This window comes from Schistocerca cancellata, chromosome 10 (assembly GCF_023864275.1).
Source record: "Schistocerca cancellata isolate TAMUIC-IGC-003103 chromosome 10, iqSchCanc2.1, whole genome shotgun sequence".
In the NCBI taxonomy this organism is placed as follows: domain Eukaryota; kingdom Metazoa; phylum Arthropoda; class Insecta; order Orthoptera; family Acrididae; genus Schistocerca; species Schistocerca cancellata.
Genome location: NC_064635.1, coordinates 216354441 through 216373787, shown reverse-complemented (window position 1 = coordinate 216373787; position 19347 = coordinate 216354441). Strand labels below are relative to the sequence as shown.

The window sequence follows — 19347 nt, the reverse complement described above, 5'->3', positions numbered from 1 at the left end:
CGATCGATAGTTTGGAAAAAATAGTACTTTGTAATGCTTATATTCTTTTTGAAACACCCTATATTATGAGGTAGATCATGTTTAAGACATATAGTTTTCAGCGCTCAAAAACGTCAAGTATGAATAATATGTGGTGCTGATCCATCAGCATATTGAGACATCTTCTTGAGTAACGTTTCACAGTACATTTAATCCATCATGAAACTTGTTGTAAATAAACCACTATTGTTTAAAAGGAACAATTATGTCCACAATTACAGCTCAGTTAATCCGCCGGGCGAATTCGATACGAGACCGGCATGTGCGCCCAAATTCCGGAGGCGGCGAGCTAATGCAGGCAGCTGGACAGACGGACAGGGTCTGAGTAGCACACCGCGGCCGATGCGCAGTGGCGAGTTCCTGTCCAAAGCGCTGGGCGAGTTCATTCGTTTGTTTGGAAGGGCACGCCACCATTGTTTCACTGCTGTCGCTCAGTTGGCAATGCGCTGTTGCGGTGTATGAAATTTGGCTAACATATTGAATTTTTCTTTAGATTTCGATGGAGGTCTCTGTCTGTCACCTGTCTCAATGAAATTGATCTGATGTGGCACAATCATTTGCGATCGCGCGGGCGCTGACAATTAAACCAAAATGAAATATGGTGTTTTGCCATACTGTTATTATGCAAAACCTCATTATCTACCTTGTGATTCGAGTAACTACAGACTTTTTAGATGAAAGAGTGTAATTTTTAAGGGCCATGGATAGCTTGTGAAAAAAGAAATGGTGTACGTTTTGGAGCAGCGTAAGTCAAGATATTATACGCTCATTTTTGTGCCGAGGATTTGTTTTTGAAAAGCTATTGACCTTACTTTTCCTCAAGTCCTTACTTAATAAAATTAATAATCTGGGAGTACACATTAGGAGTGATTTAAAATGGAATGATCATATAAAGTCGATCGTCGGTAAAGCAGATGCCAGACTGAGATTCATTGGAAGAATCCTAAGGAAATGCAATCCGAAAACAAAGGAAGTAGGTTACAGTACGCTTATTCGCCCACTGCTTGAATACTGCTCAGCAGTGTGGGATCTGTACCAGATAGGGTTGATAGAAGAGATAGCGAACATCCAACAGAGAGCAGCGCGCTTCGTTACAGGGTCATTTAGTATTCGCGAAAGCGTTACGGAGATGGTACATAGACTCCAGTGGAAGACTCTGCAGGAGAGACGCTCACTAGCTCGGTACGGGCTTTTGTTGAAGTTTCGAGAACATACCTTCACCGAAGAGTCAAGCAGTATATTGCTCCCTCCTACGTATATCTTGCGAAGAGACCATGAGGATAAAATCAGAGAGATTCGAGCCCACACAGAGGCATACCGACAATCCTTCTTTCCACGAACAATACGAGACTGGAATAGGAGAACCGATAGAGGTACTGAAGGTAAGGTACCCTCCGCCACACACCGTCAGGTGGCTTGCGGAGTATGAATGTAGATGTAGATGTAGATGTAGATGTAGATGTTTCCGAATTCTCTCACAATTGCATCTGCATGACGTGTTTGTGAGGTGACATTGTGTAAAATCCTCTGTGTTTTGGCAAAAGAAGCAAATTGTAAAATGGTAACGAGAGGAACGTTGGTTTTATTCAAAATTAGCCACTCGTAACGCTTCTCTGAAAGCTAGAAATGGTTAACAAGGCAGGCGAAAGTAAATAGCTGCTGTTGTTGCATTTGCAGCGAGTTTATTTCTACGGGACAACGAAGCAGAGGTGACTGTAGATCTTTTTGCTCGGTCTCATGCAAATATGAGCTTGGAGGTGCTTCACTTAATATGTATTTACAAAAAAATGTAAGTGTAGGCTTGAGCTTCGAACAGCACTTCCCCGCCAGCTCTCGACATTTCTACTACAGTGCCTGTCCGCAATTCCCGGCACTACTGCTCACCCCACGCGTGCCCCGCTGATTGTCTGTCTATTGGCCACGGTATTCTCCACGCACTCTACCAGTCGGTTATAATTAAAGTACAGCTACTTACAGAGGTCCAGCGTGGGCTGTAAGTACCGTACTGCCACGAAGCTTCGTAGATATGCTGATGTGTTAATGCGGGACAGATTTACAGTGGAAGAAATACACTCCTGGAAATGGAAAAAAGAACACATTGACACCGGTGTGTCAGACCCACCATACTTGCTCCGGACACTGCGAGAGGGCTGTACAAGCAATGATCACACGCACGGCACAGCGGACACACCAGGAACCGCAGTGTTGGCCGTCGAATGGCGCTAGCTGCGCAGCATTTGTGCACCTCCGCCGTCAGTGTCAGCCAGTTTGCCGTGGCATACGGAGCTCCATCGCAGTCTTTAACACTGGTAGCATGCCGCGACAGCGTGGACGTGAACCGTATGTGCAGTTGACGGACTTTGAGCGAGGGCGTATAGTGGGCATGCGGGAGGCCGGGTGGACGTACCGCCGAATTGCTCAACACGTGGGGCGTGAGGTCTCCACAGTACCGCAGCGACGCACGGATGCACGCCAAGACCGTAGGATCCTACGCAGTGCCGTAGGGGACCGCACCGCCACTTCCCAGCAAATTAGGGACACTGTTGCTCCTGGGGTATCGGCGAGGTCCATTCGCAACCGTCTCCATGAAGCTGGGCTACGGTCCCGCACACCGTTAGGCCGTCTTCCGCTCACGTCCCAACATCGTGCAGCCCGCCTCCAGTGGTGTCGCGACAGGCGTGAATGGAGGGACGAATGGAGACGTGTCGTCTTCAGCGATGAGAGTCGCTTCTGCCTTGGTGTCAATGATGGTCGTATGCGTGTTTGGCGCCGTGCAGGTGAGCGCCACAATCAGGACTGCATACGACCGAGGCACACAGGGCCAACACCCGGCATCATGGTGTGGGGAGCGATCTCCTACACTGGCCGTACACCACTGGTGATCGTCGAGGGGACACTGAATAGTGCACGGTACATCCAAACCGTCATCGAACCCATCGTTCTAGCATTCCTAGACCGGCAAGGGAACTTGCTGTTCCAACAGGACAATGCACGTCCGCATGTATCCCGTGCCACCCAACGTGCTCTCGAAGGTGTAAGTCAACTACCCTGGCCAGCAAGATCTCCGGATCTGTCCCCCATTGAGCATGTTTGGGAGTGGATGAAGCGTCGCCTCACGCGGTCTGCACGTCCAGCACGAACGCTGGTCCAACTGAGGCGCCAGGTGGAAATGGCATGGCAAGCCGTTCCACAGGACTACATCCAGCATCTCTACGATCGTCTCCATGGGAGAATAGCAGCCTGCATTGCTGCGAAAGGTGCATATACACTGTACTAGTGCCGACATTGTGCATGCTCTGTTGCCTGTGTCTATGTGCCTGTGGTTCTGTCAGTGTGATCATGTGATGTATCTGACCCCAGGAATGTGTCAATAAAGTTTCCCCTTCCTGGGACAATGAATTCACGGTGTTCTTATTTCAATTTCCAGGAGTGTAGTTCCAATTTTGGCAACTATGTGAAAATCTGGCGCTGTGAATGCAAACAGTCACATATGACGACTGCAGTGGTTCTTTGTGCACAATGTGGAGTTCATTAACAGTACTCCAAATTTGGCAGTTCTGTGTATTCACTGTACCGTGTGTTGAAAAATGTGCCTCGTCACTCCGTAGAACATTGCCTGGCCACATGTCATCACCTTCGATCTGTGCCAGAAACGGAAGACCAGTTTCAGAACATCGCTATGAGGTTTCAGTTGCTGCACCATCTGAATCTTGTACAAACACCAGTATAGCATAGACTGCATTGTTAACCGTCGGATGGACAATCATCGTGAAACTGCAGGAGGACAGCTACTAAGCAGGGCACATGCCGCATGGTCAGTTACAGCAACAGCAACATCGTCTCTCCTAGGTGCCACTCCAAACTGACTCTTCTTTAAACCGTTTAATGATTTCGGGTCTATCCTCAGACATTTCAGTTGGCGAAAGTCCCTCAACGCAGCGCTATAGTTGCTGCCTTTCACGTAAAACAATTTTACTAACAGTGCTCAATCTTTCTTCTCAATAATCAAACTGTTCATTCACGTTATGGATTGTCAAATGACGGCGTTGCTCCATGGCGAGCGAAGAAATGTAAGAAAATCGGGATGTGACTAGACTTTGTTGCGAGACAGGATAACGAGGGGACTTGTATGAAGTGTGTGCGATGAAAGTCATTGTAAGCCGCCATACTGAATAATTTGTGTTTTTTGAGATTCACAAGCGATATGTAACGTTAATGTGGAGTTTAGTAACAGACGTAATACAGACTGTGGCATTTCAAAGGTAATTTCGCGTATTTATTTTTGATCAAAGGATTCTGTGATGAACTGTAATGTACGGCAAGCTTGTATAGGACTTGGAACATTTGGTGGTCGATGTTTGAACCTGCTTCAGTAACAAGGTCAAAAACATAGAGAAAGTTTTCTCTGCTGAAACTAACTCATTTCACTTCCAGACAATCGTCGAATAGCAGTCTTCCAGTTCGAGAAGATCCTATAGAAGTTTCCTTCCTCTTACTTTTCAAGAATTTTACAGGCAACCGTGGTGGTCTGCAGCTGCTTCTGCACCGCGTTGCCTACGTGTACGAGATTGTGTACGCTGCGGGAGTAGTCGACGCCGCTCGGTACATTGTCCTCCACAGAGACACTAAACACACTAGTTCAGTAACAACGAGTTTAATATTACCATCTTAAAAACATTAATGTATTCTTTTGAGCAATAATATTATAAAAATGGCTAAAACGTGACGGGGCCTACAACCAAAGAAACAAATACTGCCATGTATTTCATGACCAAAAACAAATTAATACACGATCATTCAGTTATATGTATTTATGGTATAAATTGAGATTTGTTGTGATAAATGTGTATTTTATGTTACGTATGTGTACTAATGTTGTGCTTTGTATAATTTAGTGTACGAGTGATGGAATCATTCTATGTGAGCTACATCCGACATCAGACAGCCACGACAACGCAGGTCCATCACATATGAATTTCATGACATACCACTCTGCAGTAAAGGCAAGTACAAGAATGACATGCTACCTCGTTGCACACATTAGCCTGGTTTTTGCGGATAACGACTGGGTTAGGTATATTTGTAGATTTACTTGTTATATGTTTTAGTACATGCATTGTGGTATGTGTTTTTTTGTTGATGTGTTCACAATTGTGGAGAGATATTCTGGAGTATAGAATCTGATGTGTATTTTCGTTGGGTAAAGCTGAATTGTGTCCAGAGAAAAGTATTTAAGAGAATAGTGAAGAACTGAATTCTTATTGTTAAAACCAGATCGCAGTTTAAAATGCAGACGGAACAGGAAGCGAATGTGCAGCCCAGTGTGGGTGAACAAAACCCAGGGCAGACGAGCGATGCTGGCCGGCCAAGGAGAATCCGAGGATCCTATGGCTGAGCTCTTAAATCAGTCGAAACTTTAGTTGAATACCTTGGCGAGTTTAGCTGCAGATCAGTCTCACACGTCTGCTATTCAAATGACTAAGTCTGCTACGCATGCGAATATTTCAACAACAGTTGAGAATTTAGTTTCGAAACAGTCTCTCATATCTGCTGCAGTAGCGAATATTTCAACAACAGTTGAGAATTTAGCTTCGGAACAGTCTCACTCCTTCTCCAGCTCACTCCCGCTAAGATCTTCCTTTTTGTGGAGAACGTAGCCACGTTGCTAACGGGCGTCAGATAACTTAAGATGAGGCTTCCGATGCATTGGTCTACCCTGCACTGTTAGATGTACTTTCTCCACATGTATCCTGAACCCAAGCAACTGCCGTCAGGAAGACATCAGTGTCCAAGGTCGCAGAGTCTGACGATTTTTGACCTGATCGTTTTGGCCTGTTATTTTCAATCCCTAGTTTGGATTTTGATGACCTCATTTTAAAGCACTGAACGCTAAGATATGTTCTTAGTTTTTCTAACTTTAAGGAAGGAAGCCTTCTGTATCCTACGTTCTAGGTATGAAATTAACCACTGATAAACTATTGCCCTAATTCCCTAATGCTGCAGCTTCTGCAGAATTTTCACTTGCTCCACTATCGTGTTATTACTTTCCAAATGTTAGACAGCTGCCAACGCCCAGCCTCTCAGGAAGTAGCGGTTTAGCTGCCTGTACGCTACGTTGCAGTTAGTCACTCTCCCAGCAGACGCCGTCGGCTCACCTCGTCAGATCTCCGTACTGGCGGTGGAAGTCTCGAAACTTCTGGATAGTCACTGGATGCTCGAGTAAGTCCAGAACGTTCCCGATGATGGGCCACGTGGGCGGCCCTGGAATGTCGACTTGGGGTCTGGTGACCCACAGCCACCACAGCACCGCCACCACGCCGGCGCAGCACCACACCAATAACTGCACCAACAGCCACCACCACCATGCCATGGCTCAGCAGCTAGCGTGGAGAACAAACCTGCAGAAAGAAGCTCAGTTGTCTATATCCGTGTTAATACTGTGCTTCCGGGCACAGGTAGGGCTGAACACAACGACCTAAGCCTAGTTTTTGACAAAGTAAATACAGGGTGTTTCAAAAATGACCGGTATATTTGAAACGGCAATAAAAACTAAACGAGCAGCGATAGAAATACACCGTTTGTTGCAATATGCTTGGGACAACAGTACGTTTTCAGGCAGACAAACTTTCGAAATTACAGTAGTTACAATTTTCAACAACAGATGGCGCTGCGGTCTGGGAAACTCTATAGTACGATATTTTCCACATATCCACCATGCGTAGCAATAATATGGCGTAGTCTCTGAATGAAATTACCCGAAACCTTTGACAACGTGTCTGGCGGAATGGCTTCACATGCAGATGAGATGTACTGCTTGAGCTGTTCAATTGTTTCTGGATTCTGGCGGTACACCTGGTCTTTCAAGTGTCCCCACAGAAAGAAGTCACAGGGGTTCATGTCTGGCGAATAGGGAGGCCAATCCACGCCGCCTCCTGTATGTTTCGGATAGCCCAAAGCAATCACACGATCATCGAAATATTCATTCAGGAAATTAAAGACGTCGGCCGTGCGATGTGGCCGGGCACCATCTTGCATAAACCACGAGGTGTTCGCAGTGTCGTCTAAGGCAGTTTGTACCGCCACAAATTCACGAAGAATGTCCAGATAGCGTGATGCAGTAACCGTTTCGGATCTGAAAAATGGGCCAATGATTCCTTTGGAAGAAATGGCGGCCCAGACCAGTACTTTTTGAGCATGCAGGGACGATGGGACTGCAACATGGGGCTTTTCGGTTCCCCATATGCGCCAGTTCTGTTTATTGACGAAGCCGTCCAGATAAAAATAAGCTTTGTCAGTAAACCAAATGCTGCCCACATGCATATCGCCGTCATCAATCCTGTGCACTATATCTTTAGCGAATGTCTCTCATGCAGCAATGGTAGCGGCGCTGAGGGGTTGCCACGTTTGAATTTTATATGGATAGAGGTGTAAACTCTGGCGCACGAGACGATACGTGGACGTTGGCGTCATTTGGACCGCAGCTGCAACACGGCGAACGGAAACCCGAGGCCGCTGTCGGATCACCTGCTGCACTAGCTGCGCGTTGCCCTCTGTGGTTGCCGTATGCGGTCGCCCTACCTTTCCAGCACGTTCATCCGTCACGTTCCCAGTCCGTTGAAATTTTTCAAACAGATCCTTTATTGTATCGCTTTTCGGTCCTTTGGTTACATTAAACCTCCGTTGAAAACTTCGTCTTGTTGCAACAACACTGTGTTCTAGGCGGTGGAATTCCAACACCAGAAAAATCCTCTGTTCTAAGGAATAAACCATGTTGTCTACAGCACACTTGCACGTTGTGAACAGCACACGCTTACAGCAGAAAGACGACGTACAGAATGGCGCACCCACAGACTGCGTTGTCTTCTATATCTTTCACATCACTTGCAGCGCCATCTGTTGTTGAAAATTGTAACTACTGTAATTTCGAAAGTTTGTCCGCCTGAAAATGTACTGTTGTCCCAAGCATATTGCAACAAACGGTGTATTTCTATCGCTGCTCGTTTAGTTTTTATTGCCGTTTCAAATATACCGGTCTTTTTTGAAACACCCTGTATAAGCTCGGAAGATTGAACTAAATAATACAAAGAACTTCAGAAAGCGATCAGGTGGACAGCCCCATTAATTGAAAATCATGAGGCATCCGTAGGAACAGTTTTACCAATAGAAAACAGTGTGCGCCTAGAAGATTCTGGAAAGAATACACTATGTGATCAAATGTCTCCCAACACCCCCAAAAACACACGTTTTTCATATTAGGTGCGTTCTGCTGCCACCTACTGGCAGGTATTCCATGCCAGCGACCTCAGTAGTCATTAGACGTCGTCAGAGAGCAGAATGGGGCGCTCCGTGGAACTCACAGACTTCGAACTTACTCGGGTGATTCGGAGTCACTTGTGCCATACGTCTGTACGTGAGATTTCCACACTCCTAAACATCCGTAGGACCACTGTTTCCGATAGTGAAGTGGAAACGTGAAGGGACTCGTACAGCACAAAAGCGTACGGACCGACCTCGTCTCTTGACTGACAGAGACCGCCCACGGCTGAAGAGGGACGTAATGTGTAACAGGCAGACATCTATCCAGACCATCACACAGGAATTCCAAACTGCATCAGGATCCACTACAAGTACTATGACAGTTAGGCGGGACGTGAGAAAACTTGAATTTCACATTTTATATTTTATCTCTTTGTAATTCGTAGTGTCCGATCACAATGTATGTATATTCCAGGATTCTAGTGCAGATCGTCATTAGTGATATGGGTTTGTAATTCAGCGGATTACTTCTATTTACTTTCTTGAGAATTGGTGTGATTTGTGTAGCTTTCCAGTCCTTAGGTACGGACCTTTCGTCGAACGAGCGGTTGATACGATTGCTAAAATGTAGCTATTGTATCAGCATACTCTGAAAAGACTCTAGCTGTTGTACTATGTGGATCGAAGACCTCGCCTTTGTTAAGTGATTTAGGGTGCCTCGCTACGACAAGGATATATTGTGCTAACTTACTCCTATTGGCTGTTGTTCTTGACTGGAATTTTGGAATGCTTATTTCATCTTCTTCGGCGAAGAAATGTCTGAAAAGCGTGCTTTAGGGTACTGTCATCCGTAACGTCACTATGCTTATAGCGCAGTGAAGGTATCGATTGCGTCTTGCCGCTGGTGCACTTTACGTACGAGGAGAACCTCTTCCAGATTCCGAGACAGGGTCTCTTTGTGGAAACTATTAAGATTATCTCGCACGGAAGTCGGCACTAAGTTTCGAGCTTCAGTATAAAAAAAGTCACACAAATCTGAAAGCTGTAAATTCAACTAAATACTTAGGGATTAGAACTACAAATATCGTAAATTTTAACGATCACATAGATAATGTTGTGAGTATAGCAAACCAAAGACTGCGATTCATCGGCAGAACACTTAGAAGGTGCAACAGGTCTACTAAAGAGACTGCTTACACCACGCTTCTCCACCATATTCCGGAGTATTGGTATGCGGTGTGGGTTCCGCATCAGGTGGGACTGTCGGATGACATCGGAAAAGTTCAAAGAAGGGCGGATCGTTTTGTACTATCACGAAATAGGGGAGATAGTGCCACAGACACGATACGTGAATTGGAGTGACGATCATTAAAACAAAAGGCGTTTTTCTTTTCGACGGTATCTTCTCATGAAATTTCAATCACCAGTTTTCTCCTCCGATTGCAAAACATTCAGTTGGCACCCACCTGCATAGGAGAAATTAATCATCACGATAAAATAAGATAAATCAGGGCTCGCTCAGAAAAATTTAAGTGCTCGTTTTTCCCGCGCGCCTTTCGAGAGTGGAACGGTAGAGAGACAGCTTGAAGGTGGTTCATTGAACCCTCTGCCAGGCACTTCATTGCAAATAGCAGAGTAATCACGTAGATGTAGATGAAAAGAAGAGTGGAATAAGATTATGGAAAGGATCTGGCCTACAGATGTGGTGGTTATTAGGACACAGCATAGCGTACATGCAGGCTAAGTACAAAGAAACTTTTCAATACCTTCTTGTAAATAACAGTTTTTCAAGACTTAGGTACCTGTTCCACACAAACTGCAAGGAATAAGGGCCTGAAATTCTATGGAATGATTTATGCAGACATGGCACAACTGTTTATAAAGACTTATGATCCTTATTTGCAGATATTTCTAGTAATTTCACTATCTGCTTTAAAAAGTATCTGGTCACCTGTTCGAGGACGTTAATGTGGCGGTACTTCGTCCCGCCTTGACCTTTATGTTGGCCTGGACCCTGCTGCGGACGCTTTCTGCGAGGTGTCTGTACGTCTGCGGAGGAATGGCGACCCGTTCTTCCTCGAGGGCCGAATCCTGGGACGGTAGTGGTATTGGGCCCTGGGGTTTGGGGCAACGTCGACATCCTGGCTCGTCACAGGAGTGTTTCCCGGTGTCGAGGCCGGGATGCTGAAGAGGCCAGTGCATTTCAGGAAAGTCGTTCTCCACAAAGCACACCTCACACGTGCTGGTCTATCAGAGGGTGCATTGTGATGCTGACACTGCTACCGTTTCCGAACTGTTCCTCTACTGTACGCTGCACATAAAGCTGTAAAATGTGTTCGCGTCCTTTCCACGTTTAGCGTCGCACCATCTGATCTGTTCTTGAGAGTACTTTTGTTCTGTCGTCGCAACTACAAAAATGCGTGATGCACTACAAAACACAAACCGCAGCACATACTTAGAAGTACAAAAACAAACAGAATACAGTGGTGTGTATAAAAGCGTATTGTGAAAAACATAAGAAATGCATAGTGCTGCAGAACAACTAAAAATCATCAGTGTCTAACGCAGAAAAACTACGATGTGCTAGCAGACGGCATTTCCCGATGTAAGCTAGAAATCAACCGAAAATCACCATACGTACAAATCAACATATTGTTAATGTTTTTCGATCTCAAACCAAATCAAAATGTAAATAACTTAATTACAGACCACTGATGATGCTTTACTGCAATAAAGCGAAACGCGCCTGGTGCAAAAAATCACACATTTTTGTAGTTGCAATGACAGAACAAAAATACCCTCAATAATTATAACGTAATGTTCTGTCAAATGGCTAGCTCTCTTCAAACCACTGACGCTAGATAACTCCTTGAGATACTGGTCACAATTCTTCAGTCTACGTACTCGGTTACGAGGTTTGACAGAGTAAAGAGGCTCGGAGATTGTATATCTGGTTGGTATTTGAGTGACAAAGTTGGTACTCGAAAACTGTCATGATCATTAAAACCGGTTTTAATCACTTAGAAACTATAGGAAACTGTTTAATTCAGCGACTGCTGAAGCAGTCTTAGACTGCGTCAGCTTCGTTTCAAAGTATAAATCATCAAAATCGTTCGAAATTATTGTAACATTGATTTTCTGCAGTCAGCGCCAGCTGAAGTTGGCTTTGGCCTGCACCCAGAGCCATCTATTGAGAGATTAATCAACTGTTGCAAGAGAAGGGTAGCTGAGAGTGAAAGAGACGGAGATAAGGAGGCGTGGCCAGTTATCTGAAGGCCGTGCCAGCTACTTTATAACAGCCTGCTATTTCCTCTACCGGCCATTGGAATTAGCGATCTCATACGGGCAAGACTTACGCAAGTTCTCGCGCATGCAGCGGCCAGCAGCTGCCGATACTTCCCTAAAAATTTTCAATCAAAATTCTATGCTGTAAATCATATGTCAAATTCTTTTTACCATACATTACCACATACATAAGCGTATCATTTGGAATTTCGTCATTAAAGTGGAAACTAATTTCATTGTAGTTTTCTGTGTAGCTAACAGATTCATTCTCCTAGACATGTTTATGAGATAGATAGGATAATTTTCAATAAAGCTGAATGGACCCACATTAACATCACTATTCAATTATGTAGTTCTCTTAAACTGTAGGAAAGCATCACATGCTTTTAGATAGTTATTTGGTAGGTCTAGATTCCACATTTCTTGGAGAAAAACTTCGTTTCTTCCATTTTTAATATAGATATTCTGTAATTTAACATGATCGAATAAGGAAGAGTCCACTAACTGATTATTCTTTCTTTTTGTTTGGAAAACAACGAAGATGAAATAAGACATATCAAATTCTGCAGAGTTATAGAAATTTGTAATATCTAACTCAAAATTTCTCTTTTCATCCAATCCAGCAATCTCTACAGTTTGTGGTTCAAAGAAAGATTTGGGAATTTTCGGATTTGTAAGTCTATTTTGTTCTAATTCAAGGTGAATATTCTGGTTCAAATTTAACCACAGGAACACGAATTTCCATCGATTCTAAAACAATTTTACCCTCTTTTGGAAGTGTTGTCACACCTTCAACTCCTGCTTGGGTACGATCTGCCCAACGAAGAATAGCATCTCCAGCACTCGATGACTGTGTAAAAATTACTGTTAAACCTCCTTCCCACACTGTTTCTTTATAATCTTTAAAAAACCCAACAAACAATTCTAACGGATAAAGCACTTAATTTTTCTTACTTTTTATCTTTTCATTATTAAGAATATGTCCTTCCATGGTTAGCTCATTGGCTAGAGTCGATGTCAGTCGAATAAGAGCTGATGAAGTAATAAATGGAAATTCCACTCTAGACAAAATATTGTTTCCTTTCTTTATGGTAATAACATCGAACAGCTTTGCTACATAGTTATCGATTAATTTTTTATTGGATTTTCTGTCATAAGTTGGATAATCTGTACCATCAGTTCCAATAATACTGAAGTTCAAGTATAATTGGGAATGATTAGGATGAACCCAACCATCTCCAATATTTAAATTAATCTCTGTGTTCTTGTTGGGGAGATTCAAATTTTTTTAGTCTTCTCATTCACAGGGAATGAGTAAAACTGATAACTCTCGACTTTGTTCATGATTTATTTAAGAACAAAAACTAGTAAGAAATTTCTAAAATAACTATTACATAAGCTCCATTAAAGTAAATCAAATTACAATTTTCATCAGTTATAGTAATTTCTAAATCTTGAATTGGATCGAGAAATGGAATATTTATGGGATAATGTGGTTCGTGAATTATTGGCCCACCAAATTCTGCAGTAGGCTGCAATGAGGCGATAATATTAGTTTCTCAATGAAAATGCTCAGTACACTTTACAAACATCCCATTAGCAAGATTGAAATTTATATTGATCAGTTCGAAAGGAATAATTCTGGGGATGCCCTTAGCCACAGCTTTTTCACTAGCCTCAACAATTTGGTTACTAAAACCAAGCATACTTCCAACAATATCATTTATATCCATATACAATTTTACATCACTGTCAATAGTTACTCTGTTTTAAATTTAATCTGCTTTAATGTGAATTTTAGGCTTTTTTGAATGAATAAAGTTTTCCAAGTTTTTCAAATTATACTGACCAGTAGGAATTTCTATCGTTCCTCCATTGCAGTAAAGTTTACTATTTCTCGATGTAATATTCAGAGTTAGGAAAGTTGAATAAAAACCGACTAATGCAAGATTACTAAAGCTGTCTCATATAGGTATAGTCAATCTTTTTTTGCGAACAGATTCGATCTTTTTTTGCGAACAGATGACTTACCAGTTGAAATAATCTACTCATTTACTATTAAAATTATTTAATTAAATGAAAACTGATTCGGAGCCAAAAGTAAGAATTCCTGAAAAGAAGTCAAAATATAAACATGTAAACTTCTACCAAATTCAATATGATTTGCCATAATTCGTCTGAGCAGATGTGGAAAAACAACATTAATGACTGACAGTTATATTCTTGACCTGGGATGGCTTAATTGGAATAGAATCAATCATTTGTAGATCAGCCAAAATATTCAGAATTTATAAAAAGTTGTGAAAAAGTTAAAGAGAAGACCGCCACATTTATTGTAAATAGTGAAGAAATTATTCATTAGATCAATGCCAAGATAATTCTGTTTTAATTTTCGATGACTTCATTCTAGAAAATATGTAGTTAGAAAATATTTCACTAGAGGAAGACATAAAGCAATATATTGATTTTATTTCACTCAGACTTACTCAAAAATACCTAAACAGTTAGCAAGAGATAATATAGTTTTTTTTTAAATATCTCTAGACAAGATGATACAAATTTAAATCATATTTACCATAACTTTGTTGGAGGTTATTTGAAGTTTGATGAATTTAAAGAAATATGTAGTAAATATTGGAATGAAAAGTTTGGTTTTATTATGGTAGGTACGAAAATAAAACTGAATGATGTGAAGTCCAGAAATAAAATACAGCATTTATTAAATTTTTATTCTATATTAATGGACAGCCTAAAAAAATATTGCATATCTGTTAGACCACAGTGATGATGTTTTGCCAGAACATATAAGTGAATCTAACTGTAATTGTCGGCATTTGTGTTTGTTTGTTATAGAACTGTTATGCAAAAATTATAAATTTAGTGTTATTTTAGATTTATTAGAAGGACATTTTTGGAAACAAACTCGTTAAAGATATTCAGCCAAAATTTGAAGATTTTCAACCAAAATTTAGTACTTTAATCACACAATTTCTGAAAGAATTAAATAACATTTTTGAAGCAACTGAAGGTTATATCGATTTTAAAGGTAGAAGAATCATAGACATAGAAGATCCACTAAATGGTTATGATCCTCTTACCAAATAATACTTCGAAAAAGAATGTGTTACAAAACCTAAATACACAAGTATTCTAACACAATTCAGTAATTATGTCAATAAAGAAGATTACAACAAGATTCTCTCAGATTTAAAGCAAAGAAATGGTATTATCTATGGTATCATGGAACATCATAATAAAGATATAAACAAAACGAAAACAAACAAACAAACAATCTTCATACATTAGATAAAATAGATTCATTAGAAAGTAAACTTAAATCATAAGATTTGTAAATTAGTAAAAGCTTAGACAAGAAAGTAGGTGAAGATCTAGAAGTGTTGAGGTCGTTAGATTTATTTCAGTTTTATTAAATTTTTTATCGATCTAAATGGACGAACTTATCTACTGTTTGAAGTGTAAAAAATTTACCGGTACTCATGAACCTCACAGAGTTATCACAAAAAATAGGAGACAAAGAACTGAAGGTCTTTGCACAATTTGTAAAAAGAAGAAAAGTATATTCGTTAAAAAAAATTGTAGACTGCCAAAGCAGCCCTGCCAGGTTTCAGATAGCAGTCTGTGAAGGGGTGAGCAAATCGCACACCGAAGGTGTGCTCAGTCCTTCAGGACAATCCCTCCATGAAGAAATCAGTAATGAACTACATAAGCCTATGAGAAAAAATTTTAAACGAAGTAATGTAATTTCTCTCGGTATAGATGATCTATGGCAAGCCGATCTAGTCGAAATGGACTCGGGCAAGTTGAAAGGAATTTCGAAGATAAATCGAGGACATAAAAATTTATTACGTGTTATCGACATCTTTTCTAAATTTGCATGAGCTATCCCAGTTAAAGATAAAACAGCTAAGAATGTAGTTGATGCGTTTGATAAAATATTCAGCAACAGCTGGAGCAGACACAGTCTGAAGACTGGTGCAGCCAGAAAGGCTGCTTCCGTCGCCGCTGCTGTGGTCAGCGCCCGACGCCCAAAAAATTTACAGACTGATAATGGCAAAGAATTCTACAATAAAGAGTTCCATGAGCTGACGAAGAAATGCAGCACTAATCATTATTCAACCTTTACGCAATTAAAAGCATCTGTTGTTGAATGATTTAACAGAACACTGAAAGAAAACAGGTGGAAGAAATTTTTTCTTCAAGGAAATAAATGGGTCGATCTAGTCTCGAAATTAGTTGACGAATACAATAAGACAGTTCATCGAACTACAAAAATGAAGCCAATAGAGGTCTATGAAAAGAACTTTAAGATAGGCGTCATTGTCCCTAATGATAATGTTAAATTTAAAAAAGTAGATAAAGTGAGGATCAGTACACTTAAAGGACTTTTTGAAAAAGAATGTACTGCCAACTGGTCAACAGAAATTTTCGAAACTGAAGCTGTTATTCATTCCAGTCCAATCACATATAAACTGAAAGATATCGATGGTAATTTTTATGAGCAAGAGCTGCAGAAAACGAAATATCCAGATGTGTATCTCGTTGCAAAAGTTCTGAGAAAGAAAGGAGATAAAAATTACGTTAAATGGTTGGGCTTTGATATTTCCACAACAGTTGGGTAAGTAAACATAATGTAGTCGCAGACTAAAGTCTGCTTCAGCTGACGCTAGTTTTGTAAAGGTCACTCCTTGGTCGTCGTGCCTGATCTCCATGTAGCGGATGTCGCTCGTGATGAGAACGTTCTTCTCAATTTTCCAGAGTCTAGGAGCACGGACTCTGAAATTCCATAATAAATGTCGTTGAAACCAAAAAGTGATTTTCTTATTGTGCAAAGTTTATTTTTAAAATGTTGGCTATATCTTTCCATATCCTTATCTTTCCATTAATTTTATAACCCTTTGATTCTAGAAGTTCTCTGAATGTTTCTTTGCCCAAATTATTTTTGTCTATCGCTGGGCATTCTTCGAATATATCAGAAACAATATCAGCCAGTTTATCTTTAGGCAAATTGCCTAACATAACAGGTTTTGTTTTGTGTATCTTCTTTCCAATCTGCTGCTGGACAACTATTTCTCGTTTGATAACGTGGATGAGAGTTGATTACGTCTACATACTTGTTCGAGTCTGCACAAAACAAACCAACATAATGTTTCAGATCGTCGTAGTGAGTTAGAAACATTTCTTTTTCTTTCTTGCCTTTGTGGTCACCTAAAAATTTTTCAGCCATCTACTCAATCATTTTATAGTTGTGGCATTCGTGGATGGAGACATAAAATAATTTATCATCATCTAAACGACCGCTGTTGTAAGTAGATAATCTTCCAGAAAGATGATTTTTAGACAACACACCTCCAACTTTGAAGTAATTCTTTTTTTGCATAGTGTCTGGTTGGCGCAATGTAGGCAATTTCTTCTTTCTTCATTTCTACGACACTGCAGACTTCACGGCCGTTGATCTACAATTGGTTTTGAAAGTCAATGGTAAGTTGCTGCGTTTGGTGTTCTTTCGTGTACTTTACGTAGTCTACGAAGATTTTCTCTATTGTCAAGTAGTACTTGCGTACCAGCTTGCATTGTTTTATGTTGGAGGTCATGACAGATTCTTTGAAGTCGTCGACAGTCAAGAGAATACATTTTTTCTGGACAAGATTGTCTGGTTTCAAGAATTGTTTCTCTTCTTGAATGTATTCATACTCGAAAGCGAGTGGATCATCATGTTTGATGTTAATGGAAGAGATGCCATTTTCTTCGAGGAATTGAACATAATTAATCTTTTTTGTTTAATATTTGCAGGAATTAAATTTTTAATCCCTGTTATTCCGTACAAAAACGCAAGAATGTCGTTTGTGATCAACACATTCTATTCTTAGAACAATGGTATCCAAATGCCATTGAACCATGAAACTAAGTCGTACTTCCTTTCTTGAAAGAACTCGAAAATGTTCAACATAGATGATTCTGAACTTGCAACAACTGCGCTAGAAGCTGCCATTAAAAAAATAGTTTTATTAGTTTGTGAAAAAGTTTAAGGGGAACGATTCATTTCTGTTAAGGTGACCCATTTGGTCAGGTTAAATTTTCGATGTCTCTTTAGGGGACCAATTCCTTTAGGTTAAAATTTTCGTCACCTCATTAGTAACTTTGGTGCATAAACTTATCATGAGTTTCTTGAAAGTTTGCACGGGCAAACAAATCCATGTCTTCTGAACTACATTGTGAGGAGCTAACGATTTTATTTCATTTTGGATGTATTCGTACTGTAAAGCGAGAGGATAATCGTGTTTGATTTCAGTGTACATAGACCATAGTTATTCAAAGATTGTTTAAATTTATACTTTTTTTTAACTTCACAGGGTCTGGGATGACATCCCTGTAATTCCGTAATGAATAAAGCATAAAATGTCGTTCGTTATCAAAACATCTTTTTAGTTGAACAAAGGAACTCAAATGTCTCTTAACCAAGAACCCGAGCTTAATTCATATTACCTGCCTTCAATGAATTCGAAGATATTCAGCATAGATTATTCGACCTTCATTTATGTAGAATAAAAATACATTAAATTTCTTTTTCAGTTGCCGTGACGCCAGTCAGTGAAAATCTGAGGGCTATCTTTCTAGCCTCATTCAGACGAAGCAATCTTTCCAGCAGCTGACATGTAATAAATAGCAACTCAAGACAGTGTGATATTCATGGCTGTTGCCGCCAGTATTTCATTTTGCTAGAAGATCTCCTTGATGCAGCCTGATACGCGGGAAGTAGCATATATTACAAAAGTGGAGTGAGGAACAAGCGGCAGATGATACAGAGTCCGCCAATTGTACTGAATTTGCTTCTGACTGGTCGGCACATTCGGGTGTTAGGTGGCAAAACGCCCAACTTCTCTTATTAATTATTTATATACTTTTCATTGTATTTAACCCAGTTTTTAGTATGCCAGTCTCTTATGGTTACCCTACGAATCTATCGTTTTTGTTCATTAAATTTTAGTAGTTTTGGGAAACACAAGAGTAACGATATTGCAACCGAAGTGCTTCGGATACCTTCGGGTCGCTTTGGCGCGCCTGGGAGACGAAATACTTCGGCTGCACTGGTCAGTCACTGTGTTTCGGGCGTTCTGGAGTGACGGACGTGTCGTACTCTGTATCGGAAATTGGATGGAACAGTTGCCGCACAATTAACAAAGCTATGTCGAGGGTTGTAAAAGACAGTATAAAATGTGTGATTATTTAAAATATAAGCAAACAGGATACATTAACGAGAGGTGTCACCTACCGTCATTGTCAGTACTACAGATCGTGCCCTCTGTAGATACAAAGACTGACCTAGGCAAGTCGCATCCCATAAAAAGCACAATCACAGGTTCAAATTGACAGCACAGCAGCCTCCGCCGAAGAAGGTGCCACGACCGACGAGCTGTCTTCTCCGCTGGGGACGCAACTTTAGGAGACGACAGGTCGGTGGGAAGAACGGTTAGGGACTCTTAGTCAGTCTCTATGGATCTCTCCATCTTACAGATCTCACTTCCAATGGAAACGCATAGTTTATAACAGGAAACGCTTTAAGTGTCAATACCGGCTCCAGTTTACTCTGTATGAGTCACTGCACATCTGGCTGCAACAATACCAATAATTGTAAATAACTGCGCAATAATTTTAGCTGTGTCTTAACACGTTATTGGCAGTTGTTTCGCGACTTAAACTTCTGTGGGGAGGACTGTATGGTAAGGGTTACTGGGAGGAAAGGAAATT

The 19347-nt window shown here is 41.0% G+C and overlaps 1 protein-coding gene across 4 annotated transcripts in view; it reads right to left on the bottom strand.

Annotated features, from left to right (window-relative positions):
* Window positions 1–19347, bottom strand: part of LOC126106404 (cytochrome P450 4C1-like) — a 160736-nt gene that overhangs the window by 96761 nt on the left and 44628 nt on the right. For 2 of the 4 annotated variants that reach the window (XM_049912675.1, XM_049912674.1), the window contains one exon: window positions 6195–6437. In XM_049912675.1, the coding sequence (XP_049768632.1) occupies window positions 6195–6409 (215 nt within the window). In that variant the 5' untranslated portion in view covers window positions 6410–6437. The remainder of the gene's footprint in view (window positions 1–6194; window positions 6438–19347) is intronic. The other 2 variants (XM_049912676.1, XM_049912677.1) reach the window with 1 other exon arrangement.